Below are 13,917 nucleotides of genomic sequence, written 5' to 3'. Positions count from 1 at the left end.
CTATGTCCTCTAGTTTTAGACTCTCCTACCTTGGGAAAAAGACTGTGACCATCCACCTTATCTACACCTCTCATGATTTTATATACCTCTGTAAGGTCACTCCTTAGCTTCCTATGCTGCAGGGAAAAATGTCCCAGCCTATCCAATCTCTCCTTATAACTCAAGCCCTCCCATTCCAGTAACATCCTCATGAATCTTTTCTGCACCTTTTCTAGCTAAATAACATTATTCTTATAGCTGGATGACCAGAATTGTGCACAAATCTCCAAGTGTGGTCTGACCAATGACTTGCAATATGATGTCCCAACTCCTATACTCAGTTCCCTGACCAATGAAGGCAAGCATCCCAAATGCCTTCTTCACTATCTTGTCTATCTGTGTTACCACTTTCAGAGAACGATGTATGTGGACCTCTTGGTTGCTCTGTTCTATAACACTCTCCAGGACGCTACCATTTACTGTGTAGGTCCTGCCCTGGTTTAACTTACTAAAATAAGATAAGATAATTTGCACTGGTCTGATTTTAAAATCCATCTGTCATTCCTTGGCCCTCTCCCCCAGTTCATCTAGATCCTGTTGTAACCTTAGATAACCTTCTTCACTGTCCACTACATCGCCAATTTTGGTGTCATCTGCAAACTTGCTAACCATGTTAACAACATTGTCATCCAAATCGTTAATATAGATGACAAACAACAGTGGACCCAGCACCGAACCCTGTGGCACACCATTGGTCACAGGCCTATAGTCTGAATAACAGCCCTCCACTACCATCCTCTGTCTCCTTCTACCAAGCCACTCTTTCTGCTTCTGTAAACTAACTTGTTTTCTCTTTTTTCCAGTTCTGATGAAGGGTCAGAACCTGAAATATTAACTCTGTTTCTCTTTCCACAGATGCTGCATGATCTGTTGTGCATTCCAACATTTTCTGTTTTTATTTGAAGGATAATCATAACCTGTTATATCAAATTTACTGAAGTCTCGTGTCAGTTAAGTAGAGGGAAGTGCGGGACAGTGGTTTGACAAGTCAGATATTCCACTTTGATTTCCTTGACAAGGGAGATTGAACTTTACAGTGTAGCATTTTTAGAGAAAACTACTTTATTGAAGAATCAATCCTACAAATATACATATCTAAGAGTGAGTAGCAGATAGCTGAATAATGTTTTGACAAATTAATTATTTTTAGAAAGTGGACGAATTATTGCTGGAGTTGCTAAAGGGACGAAAATGATGCGATTATTTCTGGGAAAAGTATCGGAAGTATGCCTTGGCGGTCTGTGCTTGTTCTTTGTGCGGTACCAAAATTATATTCCTATCACAGAAAGAAATATACAAGAGGTATGAAATGATCATTTTTATTAGTAGTAGTAGTAACCATTTTGATCATTATATTAGCTTATTGTTCTGGGAAATCTAGGTTGTTCTGTACTTGGCTCTAGCTTTAGACATTATCTGTTTAGTACAAAAAAAATTACCCCATATCAAGCATTAGCAGCTCATGGCCTGAAAGACACTAAAGGGCTATTGTTTTCCCCAACTATGCACTTGGACCAAACTTCTTGCTAATGTGTTTTTGTGCGGTCAATCATGCAAACATGCCTTTCTGCATGCCTAGAGCACTTTGGTATTTCCTTAATTGCACTTGTTATTTGTTTAGTAACAAGTAGTAATTGATTTTGTGCTTGTGATCAAACACCTCATAAGATCTGCTTTGAAATAGTCTAAAAGCTATTTTACTTAATTACCCTAACAATGTAAATGACATTGTAAGTAAGAAATGAACTATTCCAAGAACTGTAAGGGAAATAAATACGAACATGAGAATCAGGAGTAGGAGTAGGCCATGTAGCCTGTTCAATCTGCCATTCAGTAAGAGCATAGCTAATTTGCTTTTTCTGAATGGCAGACTGAAAAGGGCACCTCAATTCCCCTTTCCTGCCTGATACCCTCAATTTGAATTCATCTGAAATCCAGAAAGTTAACTCACTGTTGAATAAATTCAGTATCCACAATTCTCTAGAGTAGCGAATTTAAAGATTTCTTTCAGAAAAGAAATTCCTCCTGATAGTCTTAAATTTTATTTTGAGACTATGTCCGTTGGTTCCAGAGCCCCACACTAGGGGACGTATTCTCATTGCTTTCACACTGTCAAGCCACCTCAGGATCTGTAGCTATTAGATTACTTCACATTCTTCTAAACTCTGGACCAAAAGCCTAATCTACTCTATGTTTCCTCATAAGGTAGCCCTTTCATCCCTGGAATCAATATGGTGAAACCACTCCTCACTGCTCCCAAGGCAGTACTCCAGATGTGGTCTCACCAATGTTCTTTCTAGTTGTAGCAGAACCTCCTTATTTTAGTACCCCATCCCCTCAACAATAAAGGGCCATATGCCAATTGTCTTCCTGATTACCCACTGTACCTCAATGCTAATTTTCTCTGTTTCTTGTAGGCTACCAGATGAAAATGATCAGTTGGTAAGAAGGGTTGAGCAATAGCAAATGGAATTTAATCCTGTTAAGTGTGAAGTGATGCACTTTGGGAGGACTGATTACGATAAGGCGTATACAATGAACGAAAGGACCCTAGGAAGCACTGAAGGACGGGTGTACTGTTAAAAGATCTCTGAAGGTGGCAGCACAGGTGGATAGGGTGTTGAAAAAGGCAGTTGGGATATTTGCCTTCATTAGCTGGGGCATAGAATATTATAGAAGGTGGTTATAGAGGATTTCGACCTGAAATATTGACAATTCCGTCAATAACTTCTCTTTCGACTCCTCCCACTTACTCCAAACAAAAGGTGTAGTCATGGGCATTAACATGGGCCCCAGCTATGTCTGCCTTTTCGTCAGCTACTTGGAACAGTCCATATTCCAAGCCTACACTGGTAATGCTCCCCAACTCGTTCTCTGCTACATTGACGACTGCATTGGGGCTGCTTCCTGAACGCATGCTGAGCTCATCAATTTCATCAACTTTGCCTCGAACTTTCACCCTGCCCTTAAATTTATATGGTCCATCTCTGACACCTCTCTCCCCTTTCTGGATCTCTTTGTCTCCATCTCTAAAGACAGATTAACCATTGACATCTTTTACAAACCTACTGACTCCCACAGTTACCTTGACTAGACCTCTTCCCACCCAATCACCCTAGTCACTTGCAAGGATGCCATGCCCTTCTCCCAGTTCCTCCACCTCTGCTGCATCTGTTCCCATGATGAGGCATTCCACTCCAGGACATCCAAGATGTCCTCCTTCTTCAGTAAACAGGGTTTCTCTTCCACCACCATCAATGTAGCCCTCACCTAGATCTCCTCCATTTCCCGCATGTCTGCCCTCACCTCATTTCCCCCCCCCCCCCGACATAATAGAGAGTGGATTCCCCTTGTCCTCACCTACCACCCCATGAGCCTCCGCATCCGTTCTCTGCAACTTCTGGCACCTCCAACGGGATCCCTCCACTAGGCACATCTTCCACCCCCCCCCCCCCCCTACTTTCTGTAGAGGTCACTTTCCCTGTAACTCCCTTGTCTCTCCCCGCAGATGACCCACTCAGCACTTATCCCTGCAACCGAACTAAGTGCTACACCTGCCCCTACACCACTTCCCTCACCACCATTCAGGGCCCTAGACAGTCCTTCCAGGTGAGGCAGTGCTTCACCTGTGAATCTGAGGGTGTCATTTATTGCATCCGGTGCTCCCGGTGCAGCCTCCTCTACATCGGTGAGACCCGACGCAGATTGGGTGACTGCTTTGTCAAGCACCTTTGTTCCATCCACCACAAAAGTAAGGATCTCCTGGTGGCCATCCACTTCAATTCCACATCCCACTCCCATACTGACATGTCTATTCATGGCCTCCTCTACTGCCACGTTGAGGCCAGACGTAGGTTGGAGGAGGAACACCTCATATTTCACCTTGGTAGTCTCCAACCCAATGGCCTCAACATCGATTTCTCTAACTTCCGGTAACCACACCCGCCCCCACCCTTCTCACCCCCTTCTTTTTTTTCCGTTTTTTTTTGCAGAGCTGGGCTGAGAAGTGGCAGATGGAGTTTAACCCGGATAAGTGTGAAATGATACACTTCCAGAGATCAAATTTGAAGGCAGAATACAAGGTTAATGGCAGGACTCTTAGCAGTGTGGAGGAACAGAGGGATCTTAGGGTCCATGTCCATAGATCCCTCAACGTTGTCACGTAGGTCGATAGGGTTGTTAAGAAAGTATATGGAGTGTTGGCCTTCATTAGCATTGTTTTCATGAAAACAGCGGACCCAGCAGCAATTCAGCTAGAGAGGGTGCAATTGGCTGTCTGTGTGTGTTGCTCCAGATTTCTAGCATCTGCAGTCTCTCGTGTGTCTCTGTGATTAGAGCCTGTTGTTCCAAGTGATAATTAATCTTGCACCTCAGCGTTTTCACCAATAACCTCCCTCACAGGTCATACCAGATTTCCTTTGATATTTATAATAGACTTCCTTCTGCCCTGTTGGGATTTGAACTCTTGCTGCTTTTCCAGTAATTTAACTACTATGCTGCTATACCATATGATGCTAATTCATGCAGGAACCCTTAGTGAGTCCACTGGATAGCTCAGGAAATTTTTATTTAGACCTTCTGGGCATTTTTACATAAAATACTGTAATGTAAATTCATTTTGCATATTGAGCTGATTTAAATTCTTTACCTTCCAGATTTTTCCCAAAGTTCCAATCATTGGTGCTCTTAAGATTTGTGCTACACACTGACTATTTAAATTAGGCTGATCCCAGAAAGAAACATCGATGGCAATACATTTTACATTGGTTAAGATTGGAATCTGTATCCAACCATTTGCTCTGGATTTTTGACTTAATGAAAACTCTTTCCAGAATATCTTACAATCCATTACTGCCCCAGAACTTGCCCTGACTAAAGATAACATCAGTGTTATGGTGAATATTTCAGTTTCAGGAAATGTCAGATGTTCTACTGTGTGGATAGTCTTTCCTTTTTTGTGGGTATAATGACAAGGTCAGAAACAGAGGAATGCAACCACTGGTCATAGACAGTATTTGTCTAGAAATTAGATGGATGGTCACAGTCTTTTTCCCAAAGTTGGGCATTCTAAAACTTGAGGGCATAGGTGTGAGGTGAGAGGGGGAAGATTTAAAGGAGACCTGAGGGGCAAGTTTTTCATGCAGAGATATGGAATGGACTGGCAGAGAAAGTGGTAGTGGTAGAGGTACATTTATAACCTATAAAAGATAAGTTAATGGATAGGAAAGGTTTAGAGGGATGTGAGCCAAATACAGGCAAATGGGACTAGCTCAGGAAGGTACCTTGGTTGGCTGGATGAGGTGGGTCGACGGGCCTGTTTCTGTGCTGTATAACTTTATGATAATAGTAATGCCTGACTTTTGACCTGAAATACTGTTTCTCTTTCCACAGATGTTGCCTAACCTGCTGAGTATCTCCAGCAATTTTTCATTTTTTTTAGATTTCCAGCATACAGTTACTTGATCTTTATAGTAATATTCGTGTTTGACTTACCAGTATGCCTATTTGCAGGAGGCATTCTTTGGCATCTTGGATGGTACTGATGGAATACTCACTGGTGCTGTGAATATGCTTGGAAATATTTTCTTACCAGCTATTTCTGCATGTGGAAATTGGGGAGCACTTAACCAATCCATACATGGGGAGAGAGAGAAGAAAGCCTTCAAAGATACTATTAACAGATACATCACTTTCTTAAATGGTAAGGTGTTTAAACTTTTAAATCAGTCTGAATGACAGGCTGTGAAATTTGGCTGGTTAAATTTAATCTGAAGTTGATACAAACATGGATATTCAATCATGGCAAATAAAAACATAAAATGAAAAAAATCATAGGATCTGAGGTTTCCAAAGTTATTCATTTTGGTTTTTGGAGACTTCATTATGGCTTTAATGAAACCGCCATAATCTTCATCTATCTTGAAATGGATCCATAGAATAAATTTCAGATTTAAATACTTCCTTTCAAAATATTTCTTAATTTGTAAGTTGCTTTTCCCTTATATTGGGTCATAAGTTCATTCATTTTATAAATAAGTTCCACTACTGACTGTAGCCTTTGTTGGTTAGCCATTCCTTGTAAGAGTAGAATGAGAGATGTGAGGATGAGGTGTCAAAGGTATCTTCGTTAATTGTTCCAACATAGCCTGATAAAGTGTTGTGATAAGCAAATAGTTGGAAAGTTCACACTTTTTTGTCAGGTGGTTTGCAGAACCCCCCTCCCACCCCCCAACCAGCATTGATCTAAATGGTTTGGTTGCCTACTTGCACTGCTTCCCCCGCCCCCAGTGATGCACAACTTGCAAATTTCTGGTAATTTTCATGATTTGCTGGAGCTCTCAGAACATATTCAAGATAAATGTGACCGTTGATCCCTATGTACCTAGATTGTGCTTCCCCTATCTTTAAACAACTCCCACATGTCAGTTATGTCAGATGTGGACTTGCCTGATAACAGCTTCTCCCAATTAACTCCCTCTAGCGACAGTCTAATAATGTTATAAATCGAACTCTCCCAATTTAGTACTATCCTTCAAGGTCCAGACTTATAGGCACAGTAGTGTAGCAGTTAGTGTAACGCTATTACAGTGCCAGAGACCCGGGTTCAATTCTGGCTGCTGTCTGTAAGCAGTTTGTACGTTCTGCCCGTGTCTGCGTGGGTTTCCTCCGGGTGCTCCGGTTTCCTCCCACATTCCTAAGACACGTATGGGTTAGGAAGTTGTGGGCGTGCTATGTTGGCACCGGAAGCATGGTGACACTTGCGGGCTGCCACCAGAACACTCTACGCAAAAAAGATGCATTTCACTGTGTGTTTTGATGTATATGTGACTAATAAAGATATCCTTATTCATAACTCTCTTAAAACTTAAGAAGCTGTGATCACGGTTTCCAAAATGCTTCCCCTCTGAAAGGCCAGTCACCTGGCCAGGCTCATTTCCCAAAACAAGGTCCAGTATGGTCCCTCCTCTAGTTGGACTACCCACATACTGGTTCAAGAAATCCTTTTGAATGCACTAAAGAAATTCTGCCCCATCTAAGCCCCTTGCATTAAGGAAATCCCAGCTAATGTTGGGGAAGTTAAAGTCACCCACTATGACAACCCTGTTGCTTTTATATCCTTCCGTAATCTGTCTACGTACTTGTTCCTCCATCTCCCACTAGCTGTTGGGAGGCCTATAGTGTAACCCCAGAGTGACTGCACCTTTCTTATTTTTGATCTCTACCCGTATTGCCAAAGTGGATGAGCCCTCCAGTATGTCCTCTGAGTGCAGCTGTGATATTCTCCCTGATTAATAATGCAGCTCCTCCACCTCTTTTACCTCCCTCTCTATCCTTGTCCAAAACATCTAAACCCAGGAATGTTGTTTGTTGCTCTCACAACCAAGTCTCCATAATGGCCACAACATCATAATTCCATGTACTGATCCAGACTAAGTTCATTTGCCTTACCCATAATAACTCCTTGAATTAAAATAAATACACTTAAGCCCACCAGTCTCACTGTGTTAATTAACCTGTCCATGCCTACCTTTCAGATTTGCTTGTCATAACATCTACCTTTTCCTCATCCCTTCCACTTGCTGCCCTGCTGCTCTGGCTCCCAACCCTGCCATGCTAGTTTAAACCCTCCCTTTTAGTACTGGCAAACCTCCCTTCAAGGATATTGGTTCCCCTCCAGTTCAGGTGCTTCCTGTCCCTCTTGTACAGGTCCCAACTGCCCTGGAAAAGAGCCCAGTGATTAATATATCTGAAGCTCTCCCTTCTCCACAGATTGATCAACTTAGATAATAAAGACAACATGGTATGTCGGATTATGGAATAAGACATTGAGGTAAAATATCATGGAGACACGAGATTCTGTAGATGCTGGAATCTGGAGCAATACAGACAAAATGCTGGAGGAACTCAGCAGGTCAGGCAGCATCTATGGAGGGAAATAAACAGTTGATGTTTCGGGTTGAGATCCTTCATCAGGCACCAGTCCTGATGAATGGGCTACTCCTGTTTTCATTTCTTATTTGAATGGGATTAATTATAAGTATAATATTTTCTTCAGGTACTAAAACAAGCCTTGAAAAAGCCGTTGTGCTAAAGAGTGAAATGGTTGACCTTACTCAGCTGCGCTCATTTGAGCAAGTAAAAGCTGCAGCGTCGAATCCAGAAGTAATATTACAGCTTGAAAATCTGCTTCTGCTATGGCGCAATCAACTGGAACAGGTTTATATACTTGAGTACTTTAACTTTTTAATATGGTTAATACAAGGTCTCTTGTTAATAATTATTTCAAAATTAAAGTATCATTTTGCTCCTTTTGAATGATGTGATATTGAGTATAAGAGTCAGGAAGTCATGTCGCAACTCTGTCTCTATGAGCTCTATAAAATGTTTAGTTAGGTCACATTTGGAGTATTGTATGCAGTTCTGGTCGCCCGTTTACAGGAAGATGTCGAGGCTTTGGAGAGGGTGCAGAAGAGCCTGGAATAGACAGTATTAGGTACAAGGAGAAGTTGGATGAACTTGGATTATTTTCTCAAGTCCACGTCCTGGGGACTTATTCACCTTAATGTTCGGAGGCTGAGGGGAGACCTGATGGAGTTTTATAAAATTATGAGAGGCATAGATAGGGTAGATAGTCAGGGTCTTTTTCCCAGGGCAGAAAAGTCAAATACTGGAGGCCATTCATTTAAGGCGAGAGAGGGAAAGTTTAAAGTAGATGTGCTGGGCAAGTTTTTTTTTGTTTACAAGAGTGGTAGGTGTCGGGAACATGTTGCCAGGGTGGTGGTGAAAGCAGACACGATAGTGATTTTTAAGAGGCATTTAGACAGGCACACGAACATGTAGGGAATGGAGAGATATGGATTATGTGCAGGTTTAGTTTCATTTGGTATCATGGTTGGCATGGACATCGTGGGCCAAAGGGCCTGTTCCTGTTCTGTACTACTCTGTTCCATGTTTTAACTCCAAATGTTAGAAATCTTAAATAAGAACAAAAATGCTGCAACACTTAGAAAAAAATGAACTGTTTATCTTTCTGCAGATGCTGCTTGACCAACTGGCAGCTTAATGTTCCAAGGTACAGGTGCTTCAGGCAGGATAGAGTTGGAGGAAAGAGAGGAGGGGGAGTTGCATTTTTGATTTAGGAGAATCTCACAGCAGTAGTCCAAGATGAAATTGTTAAGGGATCATCCAGTGAAGCTTTATCGGTGGAGCTGAGAAATAAGAAGTACTATAGGCCCCCAAATAGTCAAAGGGAATTAGAGGAACAAATATGGAGGGAGATTTCAGAGAGTTGCAAGAATAATAGGGTTGTCATAGTAATTGATTTTAGCTTTCCTAATATAGACTGGGACTGCCAAAGTGCTAAGGGCATGGATGGGTGGAATTTGTTAAGTGTGTTCAGGAAAATCTCCTCAGGCAATATATAGTGCCCTACTAGGCAGAGGGCAAAGCTTGACCTACTCTTGGGAATAGAGCAGGAAAAGTGACTGAGGTGTCAGTGGGAGAGTGCCTTGGGACCAGTGACCATTGTCCTATTAGTTTTAAAATGGTTATGGAAAAGGACAGAACTGGTCCACAAGTTAAAGTTCTAAATTGGGGCAAGGTGAATTTTAACAGTATTAGACAGAAACTTGCAAAAGTTGTTTGGAGTAGATTGTGGACAAAGGGACGTCTGCCAAGTAGGAGGCTTTTAAAAGTGAGATAACAAGAGTTCAATGTCTGCATGTTCTTGTTAGAGTGAAGGGCAAGGCTGGCAGGAGCAGGGGACCCTGGATTACAAGAGATGTTGAGGCTCTGTTCAGGAAAAAGAAGGAGGCATCATAAAGAAAGAAAAAGAAGAAGGTACAGGCAGCTGGGATCAAGTGAATCCCTGGAGGACTGTAGGGATAAAGGAGTATATTTAACAAGGAAATCAGGACAGCAAAAAGAGATTGCTTTGGCAGAGAAAACTAAAGAGAATCCAAAGCAATTTTATAAGTATATTAAAGGACAAAGGGTAACGAGGGAATAGGCCCCTCAAAGACCAAAGTGAACATCTATATCTTGAGCCACAGGAGACTGGCGAGATTCTCAATGAATGTTTCTCCTCCATTTTTACCTTGGGATGAAGAATGAAGAAAGAAAGACTTGAAGACTAGGGAACTCGGGAAAGTTAATGGGGATGTCTTGAGGATAATCCACATCACACTAGAGGAAGTGCTGGACATCTTAAAATGTCCAACAGTTGATAAATCTCCAAAGTCTGATCAGGAATATCCAGGAACACAGTGGGAAGCTAGAGAAGAAATTGAGAGAGCCCTGGCTGAGATATATGCATCACCATTAGTGACAGTGGGGTGCCGGATGACTGGAGGGTGGTTAATGTTGTACCTTTATTAAGAAGGGCTGCAAAGAAAAACCTGGGAACTATAAACCAGTAAGCTTAACATCTGTGGTAGCTGAGTTAGTGGATGGGATTGTGATGGATAACATATACACACATTTGGAAAGACAGAGTTGTTTAGGGATAGTCAACACGCCCTCGTGCATGGGAGATCATGTCTCATGAATTTGATATAGGTTTTTGAAGAAGTAACCAAAAAGGTCAGTGAGGGCAGGGCGCTAGATGTATATATGGACTTAAGCAAGGCCTTTGGAAAGGTTCCACATTGTGGGCTTCTGTGGAAGGTTATAATGCTTGGGATCCAGGGAGATCAAGCTAAATATGCAAGACAAGTTTTTCATTATACTTCGGTACAAGTGACAATAATAAACCAATACCAATACAGAATTGTCTTACGGTAGGAAGCGAAGAGTTTTGGTAAGGTTGTTTTTCAGAATGGAGGCCAGTGTTGTGGTGTGCCTCAGGGGTTAGTGCTGGGACCATTGTTTGTCATCTATATCAACGATTTGGATGAGAATGTACTAGACATAGTAAGTTTGCAGAAGACACTAAAATAGGTGATTTTGTAGACTATGAAGAAGGTTGTCAGGAATTACAGCAGGATCTTGATCAGCTGGGTAAATGGGCCAAGCAACAGCAAATGGAGTTTAATTCAGATAAGTGTGAGGTGTTGCATTTTGTGAAGTCAATCCAGGGTAGGACTTTCACAGTGAATGGTAGGGCCCTGGGGAGTGTTGCCGAATAGATGGACCTAGGAGTACATGTACATAGTTCACTGAAAGCGATGTCACAGGTAGACAGGGTAGTGAAGAAGGCTTTTAGTACGCTGGCTATCATCAGTCTGGGCTTTGAGTATAGGATCTGGGTTGTTATCTTTGCAGGCTCGAGGAAATGAGTTATAGAGAGAGGTTGGGCAGGCTAGGACTTTATTCCTTGGAGCATAGGAGACCGAGGGGTGATCTTATAGAGGTCATGAGGGGCATAGATAGGGTGAATGCACACAGTCTTTTTCCAAGGGTTAGGGAATCAAAAACTAGAGGGCATAGATTTAAGGTGAGAGGGGAAACATTTAATAGGAACCTGAGGGACAACTTTTTCACACAGAGAGTGATACATAAATGGAATGAGCTGCCAAAGGATATAGATGAAGCAAGTACAATAACAACAATTAAAAGACATTTGGACAGGTACATTGATAGAAAAGGTTTATATGGGTCAAATGTGGGCAAATAGGACTAGCTTAGATGGGTTGGTTAGTAAGTTTGCAGGTGACACAAAAAATAGTGGAGTTGAGGACAGTGAAGAAGGTGTCAAAGGATACAACAGGATATGGATTAGTTACACTTATGGCTGGAGAAATGGCAGATGGAGTTTAATCTGGGCAAGTGTGAGGTGTTGCAGTTTGGGAGGTCAAATGTAAGAGGAAAGTATACAGTATAAGGCAGGACCCTTAACTGCATTGATGTCCAAAGGGATATTGTAGTCCATGTCAATAGCTTCCTGAGAGTGCCAATGCACATAGATAGAATGGTAAACAAGGTGTATGGCATGCTTTCCTTCATTTCCAGGGGCATAGAGTATAAGAGTAAGGAAGTCATGATGCAGTTGTATAAAACTTTGCTTAGGCTGCACTTGGAGTATTGTGTGCGTTCTGGTCGCCCCATTAAAGGAAAGATATGAAGGCTTTGGAGAGGGTTTTGCAGAAGAGGTTTACCAGGATTCTGCCTGGATTGGAGGGTATTAACTATAAGGAGAGTTAGTACAAACTTGGATTGTTTTCTCTGGAGCATTGGAGGCTGAGGAGATGCCTGATAAAAGTTCATAAAATTATGCGAGTCATAGATAGGTTAGACAGCCAGAATCTGTTTCTCAGGGTAGAAATGCCAAATACTAGAGAACATAGCTTTAAGCTGTGTGGGGTAATTTTTTTCCCACAGAGAGTGGTAGGTGCCTGGAATGTGCTGCCAGGGGTGGTAGTGGAAACAGATACGATTGTTGTGTTCAAGAGGGTTTTAGACAGGCACATAAATAGGCAGGGAATGGGGGGGGGGGGGGGGGGGGATATAGATCATGTGCAGGCAGAAGGGATTAGTTTAATTTGGCATCCTGTTCAGCATGGAGATCATGGGCCAAAGAGTCTGTCCCTGTGCTGTATGACTCTGTGACTAATTGAATATTTACAAAATTTTCTGTTCTTTCAGCAATATGGTAGTTTTACGGTTGATGTTACTAATGATGAGTTTTTCTTTAAAATTAGTTCCTGATTATTAACTAACTTTCTCATCTGCAGTGATGAAATTTAAACTTAGGCCAATGGATTATTTGTTCAGGGCTCTGGACTATTAGTTCAGTAATTTTACTATTGCGCCATCACAGTACCACCAAATAATTTTAATGTTGACAAAAGGTAATGTGCTCATAGCGAAGCAATGGAAATTTTCTTATGCTAACAATATTGCCTTGACTACACAGGTACAAGCCATACTGACATCTGATTTGTCAATATGGCTGTCTATTTTAACAAGTGTAGACAATAACTATACACCACCAAATTCACAGTTTCAGCTTTCCTTCCTGACAACCACAAGGCCCACACACCTTCAATGTTATCTTCTGAGAAAAATTATGTCTTGACCTGAGCTCTACCATTATCAGAGTGACTTCTGCTTTGATTTCTCCCTGACCCACCATCACCACCTACTTTAGACTGCAACGAAAACAGACAGGTGAATGTATTCTACAAGCTTATCAGGTTGACTGCTTGGCCTAGAATTTTGAAGTTTGTTTTGCTGCTGTGCATCTTAAAATTTCTTTTTTTCTTGTCGAACATGATTGCATAATTGGCACCATCTCCAGATTAATTTGCACTCTCCAGAAATTCAACTAGCTATTCATATTGAGAACCACCAATGTCTTAAAGCACAATTTCTCCTTTCCTCTAATTTAGTCATTATCTAAAAAATGCATTGGATTTTCGTGACAAGAGATGTAACTTTTGAAGGTATGATTACTGCTTGTTGTAGACATTCCAAAGATTACTTCGACTGGGCTACAAAGTGTGATGTTTTTTGTGCACTTTACTTATAGGTGCTTGAACAAAGTAATCAAGTCAGAAAAGAGGCCGAAAATTCAGGTCCACTGATTGAGCTGGAATACTGGAAATGTATGTCTGCAAAATTCAATTCCATCATAGAGCAACTTAGAGGACAAAATTGCAAGGCTGTAATCAATGTTTTGAAAGCAAGTCACTCAAAAATGTTAAAGGTAAAGACATCAGGAAAGCAGTAATAAAAGGCAACTTTTGTATATACAGATGGGTTTTGACAGAAATCTGTATGTGCTTTGAATTTAGTTAGACATCCCAAGGTTTTTCAGAGTAAGAGCAAAATTTACCCCATGCTACTTAAGGATATAAGACCGGATGATAAGTGTTAAGAAACAGTCTTTAAAGAGGATAGAGAAATGGAGCACGAGTGGTTTAGGTTTAGAGAGTAAAT

The 13,917-nt window shown here is 41.5% G+C and overlaps 1 protein-coding gene across 1 annotated transcript in view; it reads left to right on the top strand.

Moving 5' to 3' along the window:
* The window catches only part of LOC127575526 (dynein axonemal heavy chain 8-like), a 443,415-nt gene that overhangs the window by 18,490 nt on the left and 411,008 nt on the right, over positions 1-13,917 (top strand). The window contains 4 exon segments of the mRNA XM_052025459.1: positions 1,190-1,341; positions 5,551-5,740; positions 8,096-8,256; positions 13,508-13,684. Of these exon segments, the coding sequence (XP_051881419.1) occupies positions 1,190-1,341; positions 5,551-5,740; positions 8,096-8,256; positions 13,508-13,684 (680 nt within the window).

This window comes from Pristis pectinata, chromosome 10, assembly GCF_009764475.1.
Source record: "Pristis pectinata isolate sPriPec2 chromosome 10, sPriPec2.1.pri, whole genome shotgun sequence".
Lineage (NCBI taxonomy): Eukaryota > Metazoa > Chordata > Chondrichthyes > Rhinopristiformes > Pristidae > Pristis > Pristis pectinata.
Note: the sequence above shows the minus strand (reverse complement) of the source record. Positions and strands in the feature narration are given on the sequence as shown.